This window comes from Thunnus maccoyii, chromosome 5, assembly GCF_910596095.1.
Source record: "Thunnus maccoyii chromosome 5, fThuMac1.1, whole genome shotgun sequence".
Taxonomy (NCBI): Eukaryota; Metazoa; Chordata; class Actinopteri; order Scombriformes; family Scombridae; genus Thunnus; species Thunnus maccoyii.
In genome coordinates, this window is record NC_056537.1 from 11,654,542 (window position 1) to 11,674,434 (window position 19,893).

A 19,893-nucleotide genomic window follows, 5' to 3' on the forward strand; every position below is an offset into this window, starting at 1 on the left:
TTTCCCAGACCAACAGACTGAAACCAAGATATATTCAGATTATCATCACGTAAGACAAAGAAAAGAAGCAAATCCTAACGATTGAAACAAGGGAACATTTGGCACTTTTGCCAAAAAAAAGACAAATGATTATCAAAATAGTTGCTAGTGAAGGCATGTAATTTTTTTCATATTTTTACAAACTTTATTTTAAAAATCTACACAGATCCTGCTTGATGTCACTTGGGCATCGGTTGTTATTCATAAAAGCACATTGAAAACCTGTTTTTTATTTTTTTGAGGCCTTGTGAAAGTGTTTAGGGAATGTGGAGCAGAGGCTGATGGGAGTTGTTCTTTCTCTGTCTGAAGGTGCACCAGGAGGTCTGAGTGCCGACGGGCAGAGGAGAAGAATGGCTGGCTGTGGAGCCCGAGGCGGCAATGTGTCAAGATTGTCTCCTTCTATCCCCCGAACCTTTCCTGTAAAAAGACTCAGAAGGTACAGCAGTGCTTCTCTTTTCGCTCCTTCTTGCTCGCTCTCTCCCTTTGTTCCGTGCACCTCTTTCTGTCTCTGTTGCTCTGCAGTACACAAGCCCCACTTACATGCACGTCACACAAACATGCACAGTCTGAGTAATAAACTGTTTCCATTGTGAATCAGAGACCCTGGGCTCCAGGTATTCCTGCTCTGTATTGATCCATCCAGAAAACTCCAAACTGGCTTATTATAACTGCCCTGGTTGATTGTGCTCACAGCCTGAAGATGGAGAGGCTCTCCAGTGTTCATTCTCTCTCAAGTTGTTTTTTTCATCCCTTTGCTTTCTGACTACTTCTCTTTCCCTCCTCCTCTGACTCATCCTTGTATTTCCATCAACAGCAACCCTGTCTTTTTCATTCTCCATTTATAAAAGGAAACTGTTTCTATATTTTGTTAAATTGTGTTACATTAAGATGTTTGAATACACCAAGTAAAAGAAATTAATTTCATTTGAACTTAAGTATTCAGCCAAACTTGGTGAGCAGGTCAATAATGCGACCTGTGAAAAACTCAGTTTTCAGCTGCTTATACTGTTCTGAATCCTTTGCATATTTTATTCTGTACAGGTTAAGATCAACATCCCCTCCCTTCCCACCATCGGGCCCTCTGACCGTCTGCACTGCACCATTGAGTCTTTCCGGAGTGACTGCACCATGTCTGACTCTGGTCAAGTCTCCTGTGATCTGCCCCAACCCTCACGTATACCACAAACACCTGAGGACCAAGGTGTGGCCTTTTATAATTAACCTGCGCACTCTTAATGCATCTTTTTTCAAGGCAAATGTCTGTTGTCCTCCACTATAACCAAGGCCGTGTAAAAGAGGGGAAAAGGTCCAGAGCCCAGAACACAGAGAGGCCTAAGAAGCCCAAGGTCCACTGCATGCCAGATGGTTTTGGTAATTTAATTAACTGTAAATGGGGGAAAACCCTGGGAGCAATGGTTGTTCTGGACTTAATGGGAACCTGGAGCTGACAGAATATGAATACATTGCACCGTAGGTAGGGGGTCAGTAGGGGCCCAACAGCAACATTTTGCCCTGGGGTCCCCCAAATAGGCCCCTTCTGTTCTGGTTGGCCAGCTCCTTGCCCTTCAGCAGACTTCTGCGTGCTTGGGAGGCTAAATAAACAAACGGTAGTAGTAGGATTTCACTCATTTTTCTAGTTCTTTATTCAAAATGGAAACTTCTCAAATACATCTGTACATATTCTGGACCGAATCCGATCCGAAATATGTGAGTGAACAACGCTCGCACTTTTGTGGGCATGCGCAATCAATCTGATGTCATCAAGAGGAGGAAGTAGAGGTAATTTTGCTAAAGAAGCGTTCAGAGAAGGCTGAATCCCTGGTTTTTGACTTGCAGGAAGCATTTTTGGACCTCTGACCTTGTTTAACGTAGACATCCGACTTCATAACAGTATAAAAATGACAGAAAATCATATATGTGATATGTCTCTTTTAAATTAATACATAATTAAATTATTTAAAGGTCATGTCTTGTCATGTCAAAATGTCTGTTGTTTGGTCTTCAAATGTTATGAATGACATCTTACTGTGAACTGGATGTATTGAATATTCAGAATCTTCCCCAAAGATCATCTTCAATCGTAAATAAATGTGTAAAACTCATATCTCCCCTATCTCTCTTTCGCCGTGCCCTCAGACTTTGTGGCCGTGGCGGTCAGGATTTTCGTCAACGAGACCGTGGAGCTGGCCATGCGGGAGTTCAAGTTCTACAACTGCGCCGCCACAGTGAGGAAATCTGAAAACACACCGTGAGTCAGACTCTTAATGTATCAGTTCTGCTCTGTCACTCAGCGAAAATACACCGTGACACTGAACACAGCATCAACTGACAACCTTGATGTAAATGTATCACCGTGCACGAACAGACGAGAGATCAAGGCTCTGTTTGTAAATTGTGATGCATGGTAGTTTTGAATGCACCTCTTGCATTTTCTCTCCTCCTTTTATTACCAAGCTGAGGAAATTGCCTCAGTTTCCTTTTCATTAATCAAAAAATGAAAGTCGATCTCCCCATTTTTTCCCCCTCCTTATTTTTTTTCCTCATTTCTTTCATGCCGAGGAATGTGTGATGAACGAGCTTTGCTTATGTGAAGTTGCAGAGATCCATTTCGTTGTCAGCAACATGGATTTTTATGGCGGACGCTCTTTGATGAGTTTGCATGTTTTAAATTTTGTTTGTGTGTGTGTGCTTTTACGTGTGTGTGCTCCTACCTAATCCTGTGTGTGAAAGCACTTTCTTATCTTCGGTGTTTCTGTGTTTGTTTTTCAGGTGTATGTCATGTGTGGCCAGTTCATGGGGTTGCCAGTGGAACACACGTGACCATACCTGCAGCGACATGGACGACGGCATGATGGGTCCCACTATCATCAAGCACCGTCAGGTTAGTCATGTCAAGGTTTCACACATCAAGACTCTTATCTCTGATAATATGTGTTTTGAGAAATGCTGCCAAAAGTGTAGCAGAAGTTTCGAAAGACATGTCTAATCACCGCACGTGATGTGGCGCCTGAGTGATCCAAATTCCTCCCGAAAATTAATAAAAAACTTAAATCCTGGTATCAGCTGCCACCATCTTGCGTGACAAATGTTGAAGGGTGGAGGATATCAATTTACAAGTCAGCAGATGTTTCAGCGATACACTTATCTGTCACCGCAGATGAGGGTGTCCGTTAAGTGGTTGGCGTATTTAAAATGTAAATGATTGAAAGTGGGAGTATCTGATTTGTTTTGATGCCTTCTCAGGGAGCAAAGTGTCCTCAATTTGAGAATCCAGATCCTGTGCTCATCCCCGTGGGCTACAAGACGCGTATCAGCTTTGAGGGGATAAATTTGGACCTCTACCAGGTAAAGAGGCACAGATGCAGAATTTAAAGCATTTCTGTAAATCTTGTCAGCTCATTTAAACACTTCTCGAGTAGCACCGTGGTGAACCAGATTGGTCACAATTGATGTCTGTGAGTTTACCATCATGCTTGTTTTTATCTGTCTGGTTCTCCAGGGCCATGTTTTCACCATCGGCACTGAACTGATGAGAAATGTGGAAGAAGAGGTCAGCAAGGAGCAAGGGCCTTTCTACACCTTCAGTGGCTTCAATGTGAGTTTGTCTGTTTGCTAGTTGCTTGACACTTGTCTTGATTGGAAACTTGACACTGAAGTGCTGATTTTATTCCTTTACTAAATTGCCCAGATGGCTTCTGGCCACCCACACAGAGTGAAATATAATGTAGACTAAAAATTGATTGCTTTTTTTTTCTGCACTGAAAAAGTTTACATGCAGACTTTCTATATATATACAACTGACTTAATCAATCAAATCACCCTTTAGCTGGCTTTTACAGCCCCTTTGATATTCTCTAGCTCCCTCTAATGGACAGACTCTCCTCACCAATATTATTTTAGCTCTGTCTCCACATTGTGTGATTGGGAAGCTCAAACAGTGCCTAGCCCCCAGCTATGTTCTTTTCCAACATTGATTTCTTCAGCCGAAAATCTGACAGACTTGGTATGATTTTTTTTTTTTTCCCCCTCTTTTTTTTTTCCCTTGGCATGGGGGGAACAGCAGCCCACACTGTTTGCAGAGAAGAGCTTAAGTGCCATTAATCACTGGGTTCTGTATTAATAATTCATTTTCTTCCAATTTCTTAGTTTTCCTACAATAAGTCACCGGAGACCAATGTTCTTTTCTACGTGAAGGACAAGGAGTCAGGCAAGAAGATGGACAGCACGCTGAACGGTACGCGCTCACATTTTAATGTGGAGATCTTATTTGTAATGCCCTGTGTGTACACTGCCGGTCCCACTGCGGGCCCTCCATTAGATTTGAGGAGGCTACCTTTTTAATCTTGAATAGAAAATTAGCGAGAAAATTAATTGGTAATGACTATCAGACACGTTTTGACAGAATATGAAGGATTGAGATGCCTACATAACAAGTGATTGTGAGGCCTGTTTTACATTTTCCTTGTTATGCAAATTAAAATAAAGTTATCAGGTTTACATACAGCCATTCCCTGTTCATTCAGAACACATACAAGTCCTCACACTGTGGTATGCACTATTTAAATGTAAGACATTTTGTTTAATGTAAAATGTTTTTTTCCCCTCACCACTTCCCATACAGTCACCCTGTACAACTGCTCCATGGGAAGGGAGGACTGTAGTCTCTGTAAGAATGCCGACCCAAAGTACAGGTGTGTGTGGTGTGCCAAGCAGAAGGCGTGTGTGTACGAGAAGCTGTGCAATCCTGACCAACACGGGTCCGCGGATCCCTACAACACTGAGTGCCCCGACCCCGAGATCACCGATGTGAGTCGTTACAATGTCGTCATCACATTATGTTTGACCCTTGAACCGAAAACAGTGCAATCTTTAATGACTTGTGATTAGCAGTGAAAAGGCATCAACTTTGATGATTGGATTATTGATCGGAGCAGTTTATTGACTGCGTTTTCATCGTTCTGAAGATGGAGGAGTTGAAAGTCTGTTTCTCCTTGAGGGCGTGTTGCGCTGACCTGCAGCACATCTAGACTGGATCAATTCTTTATTTGCTCACTTAATTGTTGATGCCTTATTGTCATTGACAAAAATCCCTCAGTAATTGTGTTGATGTCAATGTGACGCAGGTTATGACCGTACTTACCGGAGCCTGACTGATAGATTGACAAGCAGATACTGTACATGTATCATAAATAGACTAGATGTTGGCAGACATGCAAAAAGAAATTGCAGAGCAGTAAACTACAATAATAAATGTTTTATTGACAGTATTTCTGTATATATCATGTAGTTTATTTTTTTAATGTTTTTGTTCTTATTTATATTATTATGATAATTCAAATTTCAGGGATGTTTAATGTTCAAAATTTACTGCTATTTTATTTTACTGTTACTGTCATCTTTGATAGATTCTACAACTGCAAAATATCTTTACTGAGGCGTACAGTATCTGTCCTGTGAAAACCACGCATCTCCAAAATGTCAATTTTTCATGAGCTAAGAAAAACAGCTCTGTTTTCATTTTTGCGACAACACATTTGTCAGATAATCTGATGGGGTTTTAAATTGTTTATTTAGCTTAAAGCCCCCCTCCACTCACAAATGAGTTTTGTTTATTGTTACTTCATTTGGATGTTTTAACTGTGCAGAGTGATGTAGGCGCAGAGTTTGACGCTAGAAGGTTGTTTTCACGTTCACTTGCTGAAAAAGTGCAGAGTTTCTCTGTTGTCACCTTAAATCTGAGTTTAAGGCGTGTACCTACGAGCATGATTTGTGACATCACGAGTAATTTGAAGCCAGTAGTGGTCCAGTATACAACTAACACAAGTGTGATGTAGATATTTGAAGCCTCCAGTGCACATACTGGAGTCTTTGGAGAATGGACTTTTCAGTGAAAAAGGACACATCTGATGTCCAGCAGTTAAACTTTTGAAATGAACAATATTTGTATATATTTTTAAGAATGTTAAAGGAGGTAATTGTTTGTGGAAAACCTTATAAGAGATTTTTATATTTATCTTAACACATGTGTGATGGGTATCCTTTAAGAAGTAGAATTTCCTCAACCCATAAAGAAACATTTATGGGTTATCCTTCAGTTTCAATTTTTTCTAATTTCACTGTACAAGATCATTGTTATGCTGTGTTAAAAACCCCAGCCTATGTGTTGTAATCAGATGTTTATTATTCTTGAGTATCTATCAGTATCCTATCAGTATCAGCCTAAAGAATCCAGTATGAGTCGGGCTCTTGTACATACACACAATCAACAAACATAACTCATACAGTATGGATGTAATTCTTCTCTGTGGCCTTGAATATTAAACACTTTAACTGCAACTATTCAGCAGACTTAAACAGATTGTATAAATCTCTTGTATGTTCTTATTGCACAACTAATCTGCTTAAATCCATTTCAAATCCCTTCTTCCAACAAATACCCACCCCACCCCCACACTGTATCTCCTCATCCAGATCATCCCTCGTTTCGGCCCCATGCAGGGAGGCATCTCCATCACCATCCGTGGCTCCAACCTAGGCATCCAGAAGGAAGACATTAGAAGCATCACCGTGGTCGGGGAGCCCTGTGTTCATCAGCTAGAGAAGTACTCTGTCTCCACTAGGTAATAATTACACACCCTGACGTATTCATGCAAATGCACGAGCACATGCTGTCTTCTGTTGCTGCTGTTCAAACTGTGTATGAGCAGGTTTTCTCTAAAGTTTGTTTTTCTTTGGCGAACTTTGAAACATTATCAGCTAAGGAATGCTTTGCCTTTGCTTTAGGTAACCTGGGTGGATATTTTAATTAGCTCATTATGCCACTCTATTGATCTGAAGTCTAGAGAAAAAAAAAAGTCTTCAGACGCAGGTTGATTCAGAAACAGTATCACACTTTTAAAAGGGGAATGTTAGTACTCACATCTTTATTTGTGTAAAACTACCAATAGAGCAATGTGAAAATACTCCATTACAAGTAAAAGTCCTGCATTCAAATCCTACTCAAGTTAAAAGTACAGAAGTATTATCAGCAAAATATGCTTGGAAAAATGGCCCCTGTAATGATGTATTATTATATATCACATTATTTGAATAATACTGATGCAGTAATGTGTAAGTAGCATTTTACCATTGTAGCTGGTCAAGCAGCAGCTAGTTTTAACCACTTTATATGCAGTTTAGTGTCAATAGATTATTAATGTGGTTGTAAAGAAGAAAAAAACAACTAAAGTTCAGCTACACAAATTTATATTCATTTTTTGGATTTTTCTCTAGTCTTTGCTTTTTTGTGAGTTATTGGATACTTCACTGGAACAGTTATTTAAATGGAACCATCTGAGAAGTTTAGAGAGGAAATCACTCTGGGATGGAGCTGAAAACAACTCATAGACATCTGAAACAGGTGTTGGGTAAAAGTAGCAGAGTACATAGTACAATTTATCTCTCAGAGATGTAGTGAAGTAGACGTATATGTGTCAGAAAATGGAAATAGTCAAGTAAAGTGCCTCAAAATTGAAGTATAGTGCTTGGTTGAATGTCAGTCTTTATATACTGTCTGTGGCAACTCATTCTTTTATATATGACTGGTGATGGAAATTACCCTGTTTTTGCCTCTAGAGCAGCCTGAATTCCTTAAAACATAGATTCACACTGGAAATACACTAGACTGATTTGATAGCATCACACACATCATTTACCACAAACTTCTGATGCTGCAGACATTCTGTTCCACCTCATCTCAAAAAATGCTTTAATGGGCTGAGTGATGCAAATACTGCCTGGAAAAAAACGGAATTCTCGCAAATGCACTCCAGTCACAGGAATGTTTACAAAATGTTCAGTTCGCACGAATTTCCCATGAAAAAGAGAACAGCCACATCATTGCCCCATAGCCACTAGCCAGAACTGTTGACACCTGGCAGGATGGATCCACGTTTGACAAATTCTTGCCCCGCCATCTGCATGATGAGGCTTAAACCAGGATTTATGAGACCAGATGGAATGTTTTTCACTCTTAAATCATCCACTTTAGTGTTCACGTGCCTACTCTCATCTTCATCTCATTTTTACTTCGCCTGCGTGATCTTGTGCATGTTGTTGTTCATTTGCTTGAAATTTTTACGGGTTTTCCATTGCGTCATCTTATTTCTTCACATCAATGTTTTAGCTGTTAATTGTCTTGCAAAAATAGCTCATTTGAATGTGTAAATTTGAACAAAGATTGCATGAAGCCATCATTTTGTTTTCAGTGGAGCAGCTCCATGCTGGAATTCAAAGTAGTGCAGACAACACTTTTATTTGTAGTTGTTGTTTAATTTCAGAAATGCTTCTCAGACTTTTCTTGAAATAGGTGCTTTCGCAAACTGAATGAAATTGGGAATACAGATCACACAGTTTACATATTTGTTGTTAAATCCTATTTAAATTTTTCCTTTTGTTGTCTCTTGTCCTGTCCAGCGTGGTGTGTGAGATTGGCCCTCTTTCTCCTAAGAAAAACCACTGGGGCCAGGTGGAAGTGGAGGTGAAGGGAGAAAAGAGAGGAACCTCCTCTATGTACTTCACCTACAGGGTAAATACTCTGTCTTACACACACACACACACACACACACACACACACACTCTTTCTCCTCAGCCGCACTTCGAGTGTGGAGGCATAGGACCCAGAGAATAAACACATCCAAAAGCTTTCAACTGATCTTGATGTTTTATGGTCTCTATTATGTTTTCCATTTCCTAAGTGCAGAGAGCCCCTTATCAGGACATACCATGTCATTTAAGTGGAATGTACAAATACAACATCCTAATGTATTGGTAAATTAAGATGCTGTCACATTACAGTGGTAATACACTGTACGATACACCAAAAATGTGTATGCATTCCTCTTTAACTAGATGCTGTGCAGTAGACCTCTTTTCTCTCTAATACTTTAACAGGCTACAGCGTAGCTATTTAACTGGCTTTTCATATCTCTGGCTCCGCTAAAGCTTCCCACAGGGGAGTGCTCCGCCTAACTGTTTACTCAGCAAATTGAGGCAGATGTGGTGCTTGTATGATTGTGTGTGTGTGTTTCTGATAGAGAGAGGGAGATCAAGGAGGGTGAGAGCAGGAAATGTGTGGGTATATGACATTGCACTGTATCTGTGTGTGTGTTGTTCTTATGTGTGCGGGTGAGTGTTTGCTTGTGGGCTGCGGCCTGTGTGTGCTTTAAAATCCTCGCGGGGGGAAAGATGGATATGTATTCATGCTTTATTTTCTGACCCCAACCCTCCTGTCACCAGGACCCGATTCCCCAGGAGGTGAACCCAGCTAGAGGTCCTAAAGCCGGGGGCACCCTCATTACAATTTCTGGAACATTTCTGGACACTGGCAGTAAGGATGATGTCCAGGTTACCATCGGAGGAGTGGACTGCACTGTGTAAGGATTTCTTTTCTCAATAATTGTCATTCACGCCAAAGACCAATTCTGTTTCGCTTCAGTCTCTTTAGTTGATAAGTGCTACTTGTTATTCAGACATTGTATTCTATGCAAATTCTACAGTACGCACACTTTGAAGCCCATAAATTGATTTTTTTCTTTCTACATTCCTGAAGCAAAAATGGAATTGACCTTAACTGTGGTGTCACAAGCAAGGTTTTTTTTTTCCCCTTACTATTTGCCGTCACTGCTGTGACCACGAGTGTTCTGTCGACACCGGTCCACGGTGACATTTTAGGCCGAGGTAATAGTAAAAATAACGAGCAAGTGAAGCAGCAAAGCCAGGACTTAACAAGCTGTCAGGCTGCTGCCATGTTGGCCTCCACTGCACAGTGACCTTGTGTGACCCCCCTCCTCCAGCCAGTGCTAAGTTATGTCCTTGTCTCGACAGGGAGCAGTTTGGAGAAAAGATCACCTGCAGGACAGGAAAATACCAAGAAGATAAGTTGCCCTCCGACCTTCTCACCGTCACAGTGAAGTATGGAAAGCGTACCACAACAACCATCCCGAGTGCCTTCCAGTTCATGGATAACCCCAATGTGCTGGACCACCACCCGAAAGGAAGCTTTGTCTGGTTAGTTTTAAGTAGCAGAGTGCTTGAAATATTATTTGGTCCCGATTAATGTTTTTAATGTTTTGCTCTCATTTTACGTGGAAACACACTACTACTGGATTAATGTTTAAGGGAAATTATGTTTTTTTGTCAAACCGGGTGCCATTCTTTGGTCATAATGTTTTAAAATGATCCCTGATCCCTTCTAAAATGTTATACTTATTACATTTAGAAACAGAAACACTTGTAAAATATTAAAACATTTAAAGGGAGCTTTCTACAGTGTTGCAAATCCTTGGGAAGCAGAAATAACCATACATTTCTTTTTAACTCCGCACCAATTCAACATCAGTGTGTAAAGCATGATAACATTTCATGCATTACCTCTGTTGTCAAGATTTGGATAGTTTGCTAAAGTTGAAATGCTAATTAGCAAATGTTAAGATAGTGAACATGGTAAACATATCACCTGCCTGAACATTGCATGTTAGCATTGTCACTGTAAGCATGTTAGCATGCTGACGTTAGCATTTCGCTCAAAGCACTGTTGAGTCTAAGTGCAGCCTCACAAAACTGATAGCGTGGCTGTATACTTTAGTCTTGTTTGTTAAGCTGTAGGAGGCTCGCTCCCTTAAATCTCCAAAACAGAGTAAAATGTTATCAGGACAAATACTCATTATAGAGGACAAGAATAGGAATATAATACCCAGGCTGACAGATATTGCAGTTTCCCTTCAAATACCTCACACTGCTATTTTGTGAAAAGGAAAAAAGCTGCTAAGTTGACATTGACAACGAGGTTGAATAGCAGAGTTCCGTATGTCGAAAATTGAACACTTAGAAAGGCACCTGTCCCGTACTCTGCCCCCGCAATCTTCTATCTGTCTGAAACCTCTGAAAAGATTATTAATGCCAAGAAACTTATTGTTTTTTAAAAGAGTGATTTGTCCCTCAAGAATTGTTGAGTGTGTGTGTGTGTGTGTGTGCAGAATATTTTCTGATTGACTGAAGGGGATACAAATGCTGGTCTTTGATGTTGTGACAAACTGGATGGATTAGACGGTTACCTTGCTTTTTTTGTGCAATTCAAAGCACTATGGAGGGGGTGATTAGGCATACAGACTGGAACAACAGACAACAGAAAGGGTGCTCGCAGGCTTAACTAATGTGTTTTCATCTCTGGTGAAAATTACCCCAGGTGCAATTTAAGAACTGTGTCTGTCTTCTCATAACTCTCCCCATGAGCTTGTCTTTGTGTGGCCGTGTGTGTATCTATGCTGATTTTGTGTTTTTTGTTGGTGTGCGCGTGTGTGTGTTTTTAGTGGAGGAAGGAACATTGTGGTGACTGGCTTAGGCTTCGACTTAATCCAGACAGCTGTCATGAAGGTCCAGGGAGACAATTGGACAGCTTTTGAGGTGTGTATGTCTTCCATTTCTTTTTGTATTCCCTTTAATTATCTGTACCACCTTCTCCATTGTTCCATCCATCTGTTGATTGCCCATCTCTCTCCCAGTCATCATTTCTTTGATCTCTTCCTCTATCTTTCTCTTAACTGTGTCTTTCCAGCTACTCTTTCTCAGAGAATTTCTACTTTATCTGCTCCCTCCTCACGGTAGCAGCACTGTCCATCGATCTCTCCACATTTCATGAGCCTACGACTACAGCGGTGATTCATTCAGACGCCGTGAAGCATTTCCACTGTTCGAGCATGCACGCTCACCGACAAACACACACATATCTCCACTCCTCCTTGCTTCCGCTGATCAGTGAGATTTCATAAGCCAGTATTACTTCATCTCAGATAGCAGCACCACTGTTTCACCCTTACCAAAATATGACCATGTTCCTTGTCCAGCTTAATCAACTAGGATTGACTCTGCCAGGGAACTTAAAGGAGTTGCACACAGCTGCCCTCCAGTGTACTGAGCAATGTTAAGCAGTTAAATTTTGTTCATTTCATTTAAAGGGATAAATTTAATACCGGCATTAAGGTTGCAGAAGATTATGTGACTATGCCGCTCTCCACCACTTTACTCCCGGCCAAGTCCCTGGTCACTGCTACCCAGGGACCAGGGAGAGATTTGAAGAGACTTCTGGCTGCCACAAACTAGCAGCGGATGTAAAATGTTATCTCAAAGGCCTTGGCTGGTCAACTTCATAAGCCTCTCTTGGTTTAAGTCTATCCACTGAACTAGACCCAAATATTTTGAGTCATTATGGCAGCTGGCCTGTGGTAAACACATGTTGATTACATTGTAGGTCAGGTTAGCGTCTCAAAGCACTGATGTGTTTTTTCTGGAAAGACCCTCTAGTGCTTTGTTGTAATTTAAAACAAATAAACAAAAGACTTGTGGAGTTGGCCGCAGCAGCTGTTCATAATTTAAAAATTAGCCTAATGGTAACATAAGTCTTTACTAAGTGGAAATTTATGAATCACTACACAACCTACATCTTATGTAGAGAGTAGCTGTTACTAAATAGTAACACATGGCGAAGTGCCAGTTGTAACTGTTGCATAGCTAACTGAACAGTCTGACAAACTATCTTGTTAATACAAGGGGGGACCCAAAAAGTCCCGGATTTGTTAAATTTTTCAGTAGTACCTTTCTAATCCCCTTCAAAGTACTCTCCTTGAGATGCGATACACTTGTCCCAGCATTTCTCACATCCCTGGAAACATTTCTTCCTGGATTTATTCCATGGTGGCAAATCTTTTCCCTTTCAGTCCCAATTTTGGTTTCTCCAAGCTCTAGACATACACTATAGTGGCAAATCCGATAACTACAATTTTTAGGTTGCCCCTTGTATATGAGCATTAGAGGTAAAAATGTATGTATGTATGTATGTGTGTGTATGTTTGACACGTGATATGACACTTGAGTAAAACGCTGTTTAAACTGGGAAGATTTTTAATGACTTTTCACAAAAATGACACATTATACCCCAAATTACAAAATGTTATGCAAATTACCAAATTACATCGGTTAGATTACAAACCAAACTGTTCAAATACTATCTCTGACACAACACTCATACTGTATATTTATAAGTTAAGTCAAATATATTGCTTGGCTTCTAAAGCCATTATTTTAAGATGTTATGTCACAGATAATGATGCTACAGAATCTGCAAATTGTAAAACAGCAAATTATCGTTTTTACACTTAGGTGCAAGTGAGATAAAACGTGTTAATTAGTGAGCTTTTGAGGTGTTGGTAGCCGAGGCTTTTTTTTTTTTTTTTACCTTTAGACAGAGCAAAGCTAGCTGTTTGCCTGTTTCCAGTCTTTGTGCTAAGAAATGCTAACAGGCTTCTGCCTGTAGTAATCAGACAGATATGAGAGTGGTATCAATCTTCTCCGGCAGGAAGAGATTCCCAAAATATCAAACTTGTCGATCAACACAGAACAATTTATGGTCAGAAGTGTGCAGTCAGTGCAGAGTTTCTGTAGTTCCACAGTTTAAAGGAATGTAAGGAAAAAACAACTTTTGCACTAAATGACACAAGATTCAAAATTTAGAGTAGGACTTCTTTTTTTCAAAAGATTATCAATGTAGCCTACGCCTTTCGCCTTTATCCTTTTTAAAAAAAAACTTAGACTGCTGTGGGGTTTAGCTGTCACACACAGTATTGTCAGTGATGCATCGAAACAATCAGAGTGACAGAAATATCACCATCAGTCCAGTTAACCAAAAACAAATAAACAAAGCCAGAGGAGGAATGACTCAACATGAGTTGTGATTCATCAGAGGCGGTTATTCTACGACAGCAGTTTGGGATTGTAATAGAGTGATGGAAAAGAGACACATACTGTAATTTTACTTTCTCCATTGTACCAAACCAGGCTTTTTTCCTCCAGCAACCCCACCCCCAAAACTGTCTTCCCTCACACAACAAAAACATTAATTCACTTCAAAAAAGCCCTCAACGCCCACTGTTTGCCTTTTTAGTTTTAATCCTGCCTCATATTTTCAATGTTTAATACAGTTTTTATGTACTTCTTCATGTCTTCTTGTTTTACTTTTTATATGGGTGTTATATAATATGTCACCATATAAGTAACTATAACTGCACTCCAACACTTTCAGGATGCCCAGGAGAAGAACGACACAGTCATCCAGTTTCGGTCTCCAACAGTAAACAATTCCCTGAACCAGCCCTTTAGAACGTACATCCAGTTAGACAACTGGGAGAAGGATCTGAAGCCCTTCGACTACCACCCTGACCCCTCCTTCAACGAGCTGACCAAGAAGATCATCACCGAGACCAGCATCATCATTGTCACTGTGAGTACAGTCTGCTGAGGTTCCTTTCAATGCTGCAGTTATAGTGTTTTATGAGAAGTCAGCCTTTTGTGCCAAGGAATTAAGACAAATGGTGTTTATTATGTGACTTGAGGATAAAAATGGAAAAGATGCTGAATTGCAGTTACTGTGCGGCACATTTTCAGTCTTTAGCTGCTTATATTCTGGCTGTGTTTCATTACATAATAGCAAAACATTTAATATTTTACCTCAGTGGTCTGATTGTTTTGGATGTCAAATGAACTGAGGTAAGTGTACATTATTAGTTGCAATTAGCAAACATTTATTTATTTTAACCTTTATGAACAGATGAAGAAATAAAGCTGTTTTGTTACAACAGAAGACAGTTTGGAACCACTGATTTAAAGTATGCATTCAAATATACTCTGTACATTAAAATACTCTTTTGCTGGTGTTGTGCAGGATAAATGTTTATCATAAGTAAGTTGATGATGTGAAAATGATGTACAGCTTGTCATGTTCTTGATATTTGACTTTTAAATATGTGCTAAGACCTAAAACACAGGAGTAGAAAATAAATAGAAGACAGCCACCAATTTAAGTTTGAATTAATTTAATCAACTGATTGGAGGTAAAGAAAAAGAAAAATTAAAAAGCTTTTGTCTTTATTCACTAAATTATTGGAAGTTAAGGGATAAATATAAAGGTTTATTTTTCCTTTTATACTTGGTTTGAATTATTTAACTATCTTTATTATTTATCGATGTAGATTTTTTTTCGTATTAATCGTTTGATCTCTAAAATGTCAGAAAATAGTGAAAAATGCCCATCTATGAGTTGCTTGTTTTGTCTTCCCAACAATCCAAATCCAAAAGATATTTAATTTACCATCACATAAGACAAAGAAATACACACCGCAAATGAGAAGCTTGAGCTGGATAATTGTTGTATATTAATATTCTGTCAGTCTACTAATTGATTAAATGACAAATTGTTCCAACTCTTATAGGTTATTACTGCTGTCAGCTTCAACACTCCATTATATTCCCTCTTAAACTTTCATTGGGTAAACACACTTAAGGTAAATTAGACAGGAAAGGCATTTGCAAAAAAAGGTCTGAGGCCTTTTCAATTACTCAGACCCTGGTTTACTTAAGCTAATTTCACCTTGCCTAGGTTCCAGACTGCATTAGGATAATTGAAAGCATGTCTGTAGATATAGAAGTGTACTGCAGAATCTCAAGTGTATATTGCACTGCCAGGACTGTAGAGTTGACTGGAGCTGTGCCTGAAGTGTCTTAAGTAAGAAATGTCTAAGCAATGTGCGTACAATTAATATAATCTTAACCTTTCTAATTACTTTTGGCACTCACTTGGTGGAACAATCTATACAGTACACTGAAGAGCTGCTTAAAACTTTCCATCCAGTACAAATGACAGTGCTTACAATAATGTTGTTAATACTCTAAGTATGATGCATCTGCTTGATGGTGTATAAACGCAGTAATTAATTTTTCTCCCATATGGAAGAAACTTTGAGCGTTACTGTCGATTTTCCCTTTACAGGGTCGAGGATTCTCCAGAGCGATGACGGCCAAAGAGGCACAAGCGTTTGTGGGCGATGTTCCCTGTCTGGTCAACACTCTTCAGGACGACAAGCTGTTCCTGGACCCACCCTCCACCCCGCCCCGCGCTCGCTCCAGACGGCACCGTCGGGACACTCGGCCTGAGCTGCTGGATCTGACGGTCAGATCAGACAAAGACAGACACACAGACTTGCAGATGAGAGCATGCATGCATCATGAATCATGAAACAGTACTTCTCCAGGCGTGTCCTCTGTACATCTTGAGACCCCATTCTTTCTCTGGTTGAACAATTTTCATGTAGCTACAGGCCCTTAATTATATTTAATTATAGTCTAGCCACAATTGTGATGAATACTGTAACCTCTCCTCTGGGTAATTCTTCTAAGTGAGCTATTGTTTCATTTCTCTGGCCGTGTGCTTCATAACGAAGTGACGCCACTGGACTATCGATTGTACAGGAAACCAGTATAGAAAAAGTACTTGATTATAAAGTGTCAGACACAATACATGTATGCATTCGTTCAGTTAATATGGGCACACCAACTTGCAGGAAGCCCCAGCACTTTAAAATACTGAATGATCCTGTAGCTGCTTAGCAGAACTGCTACAATTATTATGTAGATTCTCCTCCATCCCCGTTTCCTCTCAAACACTGTTGAATCTTTACCATTGACCAGCGCCTGAATAAATCTCTGGCAAAAATGTGGAGAGCTTGTGCAGATAATAAGATTCTTTCTCCGTGTTTATCCACAGATCAAGTTTGGGAAAGGGGAGTGGGTGGTCGGCTCAGTGCACTACGAGCAGAGGAATGATTTGTCACTCTACATCATCATCCCTGCCGTCATTGTGCCCATGCTGCTCATCATTGCTATCTCTGTCTACTGCTACAGGTAAATGAAGCTATTTAAGCAAACTTCACATACACATATTATAAAAACAGAATAAGCCAACTACCTCTAACTGCATTTTTTTTTTTTTTTTACAGTAAATGAGCTGTAGGAAGCCCCTTTTATTTGGACTTGTTGATCCCAGACAGATTGACAGACAGCTAAATAATGCCATATAACACTCTATAAACACTGTTGTTACTGGTCAAGCCTTTTTCTACTGTTATTATTGTACACTACTTTCCTAGAGACTTACTTTTTTCTCACAGTAGAGGCTATTTGGCAGCTTAGTGGTTGACTTACAAGCCTGCAATTTTTTATGCCAAGGGCTCTCAGTCTCTTTGGCTTGTGACCCCTTAAAATGAAGAAAAGTCCTCTTGTGAATGATCCCTCATGACAAGTTATGGCTGAAGAGTGGACATGTTGTGACCAGTTCAGCAGGAGTTATGTTTCCTTCTCAGATTATTGTATTTTAACGACTTTTAGAGGCTTGAAGAGATTGCAGACTCACTTTAAAGACCCCTGTGTAACACCTTTCAAGCAAACCGAAGGTCAAACTTGGATTTTTTTTTTTATAGAAACAAATCATGCCTCTCTTCTGTTAGTTGGAAGACCATTGTGCAATCTGCAACTATGTCTGCAGTTGATGATGATGATATTGTATATATGCATGCTTCTCCCTCCACTTTGAAGCCTCATGACTCTGTGTATCACAGCGCGCTGCGTTTCATTACAGGTGATAAATTCCTCACTCACCATTGCATCTTATATGAAAAGGTGGGATGGTTGTGTTTAATCAACAGAAGGGAGAAGCATTGCGTGTTATTTATCTATAAGGATCTACTGCAAAAAACCTGCCTCATTACCTCTGCACTTTGGTCACATATAAATACAGTAATGTCAGGTCACAGGACATTTTAAAATCAGCTTTACATCATGTTCACACTGAGCTTGGAAGAACTGGGTTCAAATACTATGCTCTAAAAAGCTGCAAAAAACTACTCTCTCATTACACTTGAAGATTTGAAAAGGCTTCAGTTATGTATTTGCAATTCCACTTGTAATTGCTGGGGATGCTTTGTGAGGTCCGGACCCCCATGTTGGCAACTATTTTATGCAATGTAGCTCATTGTCCACTTTAGAGCTACAATGATAGATTAGAAAATTAATTGGCAACTATTTTGATAATCGATGAATCATTTTGAGTCTTTTTTTGTGAATATTTTCTGGTTTCTTTAGTCCTATATGATAGTAACCTGAATATCTTTGGGTTTTAGACTGTTGGTTAGGAAAAAAACAAGATATTTCAGGTTGCATCTTGGGCTTCGGTAAACAGCGATCAACATTTTTCATGATTTTCTGACATTTTGTAGACCAAACAACTAATCAGTTAATAGAGAAACTAAATGACAGATTAATCCATAATGAAAATAATAGTTAATTGCAGCCCTAGTTCACTTTATGAGTAGTAAAGCACAGGCAGCTTTAAATGTCAGTTTCTGTTTTGTGTTATAATACATCCATGAATCTCAACCTCACAATCTAGTTTTAGGGGTGGTTTAAAGTGTTGAAGATCAGCTCACAGTTTTTCACAACAGCCAGCAATAGCCAACATGAAAAAAATGAGCTTTGGTAGGTTGTCTGCGTATCATCTATAGGCTGTAACCTACTGATGAACTTTTATCATGTAATGTTTTTTTCAGAGCAGTTAAGTTTTCAGTCCAGCAAAGTCTTGTTGATTTGGATCGGCTTAATAGCAGATTCTCCATTATTTGGGTTGCATTATCTATCCGGTAATTAAAGTAAGAGGTCATTAGAGGAGAGGCCAAGTAAATAGCCTACTCTGGGTAAATAAACATAGCCTGCTGGGTCAGTGTTGTGTGTTCATGACAAGCATTAAGCTAAGAGGGAAACATTAACAAGCAAAAGAGATAAAAAAAAGAAAACATTTAATACCATTCTACTTTTGACTTGGAATCCCACATCACTTTATTTATACCTTCATCAGGCAAAGTTCATACAATATAGACAAACACTAAATACCATACGTATAAAGGCTATAGGCTCTAAACCGCAAAAAAAGCTGTCAATCAGAGGACGCCAGCAACACTTTCCATTATGCATACAAATAAAGCTCAATGAGTTCTTCAAATATGAACAAACATGATACTAAGCCCTTCCAATTGCAAACAAACGTAATACATAAACAAATATCATAAATGGATAGATGTTACCATCCTACTTTAAATTTCTTTACATTTAATTTCAAGCCAGTATAAAATTCCCCTAATAAGTTTTAGAAATACCTGGAATGTGAATTTGTGGGGACTTTACAGTAAAATATACGCATGATGTTTCTCTGTAACTCGATATTGCTTTTATTCTTTGTCTCTTTATCAAATGTTATCTAAATGTTTTCTTTATCATATATATCCCATGTTATACCTTTTAATAACATACTTTCTTTTGTACTTACATTGAGTTATTGGTATTTTTCACAAATTTGACTGGTGTAATATTATTGTAGGATTGTCTTATCCTCCTGGCTTTTGTTGTATTTTATTCACTAGTTCAGTCTTTATGTTCTAGATGTCCTCTATCCACCCTCAAACTAGTGCATGTAGTCTTTCAACAACAATTAGATGTATGAAATGATTTTTAAACACATTTTTTCAAACATATTTTTGACAAAATAACAAGTTAAACTCCTTCCCTTCCGCACGTATTTGCTTTCATGATACCTGTGTTGTGTTTGTGTTGCATCATCTGTGCAGGAGAAAGAGTCAACAGGCAGAGAGGGAGTATGAGAAGGTGAAACACCAGCTAGAGAACCTGGAGGAGAGTGTTCGAGACCGCTGCAAGAAAGAATTCACAGGTATTATCCGTGCTGCTGTGCAAACGCTCGGCAATATCGCTAATGCCCCTCAAAGGATCCATGTTTCTTCGAAGCTATGAAGTAATGAAGTGCTTCACAGCTCTGATTACATTTCTTTGATGTATTGTACTGCAGTGAATTAAATAAATTCCCCTGCTTAACATCATGTTATCATCATTATGAGGAGCAGTTTTGCAGTAACAGTAATAGAAAAC

At 39.3% G+C, this 19,893-nt stretch overlaps 1 protein-coding gene across 1 annotated transcript in view; it reads left to right on the forward strand.

Annotated features, from left to right (window-relative positions):
- Positions 1-19,893, forward strand: part of plxnb2b (plexin b2b) — a 95,131-nt gene that overhangs the window by 59,510 nt on the left and 15,728 nt on the right. The window contains exons 6-22 of the mRNA XM_042411844.1: positions 349-475; positions 1,081-1,240; positions 2,176-2,287; positions 2,809-2,920; positions 3,283-3,384; positions 3,539-3,634; positions 4,186-4,273; positions 4,661-4,845; positions 6,511-6,659; positions 8,494-8,605; positions 9,316-9,452; positions 9,904-10,086; positions 11,388-11,481; positions 14,153-14,350; positions 15,896-16,075; positions 16,670-16,806; positions 19,578-19,678. Coding sequence (XP_042267778.1) covers positions 349-475; positions 1,081-1,240; positions 2,176-2,287; positions 2,809-2,920; positions 3,283-3,384; positions 3,539-3,634; positions 4,186-4,273; positions 4,661-4,845; positions 6,511-6,659; positions 8,494-8,605; positions 9,316-9,452; positions 9,904-10,086; positions 11,388-11,481; positions 14,153-14,350; positions 15,896-16,075; positions 16,670-16,806; positions 19,578-19,678 — 2,273 coding nt within the window. The remainder of the gene's footprint in view (positions 1-348; positions 476-1,080; positions 1,241-2,175; positions 2,288-2,808; positions 2,921-3,282; positions 3,385-3,538; positions 3,635-4,185; positions 4,274-4,660; positions 4,846-6,510; positions 6,660-8,493; positions 8,606-9,315; positions 9,453-9,903; positions 10,087-11,387; positions 11,482-14,152; positions 14,351-15,895; positions 16,076-16,669; positions 16,807-19,577; positions 19,679-19,893) is intronic.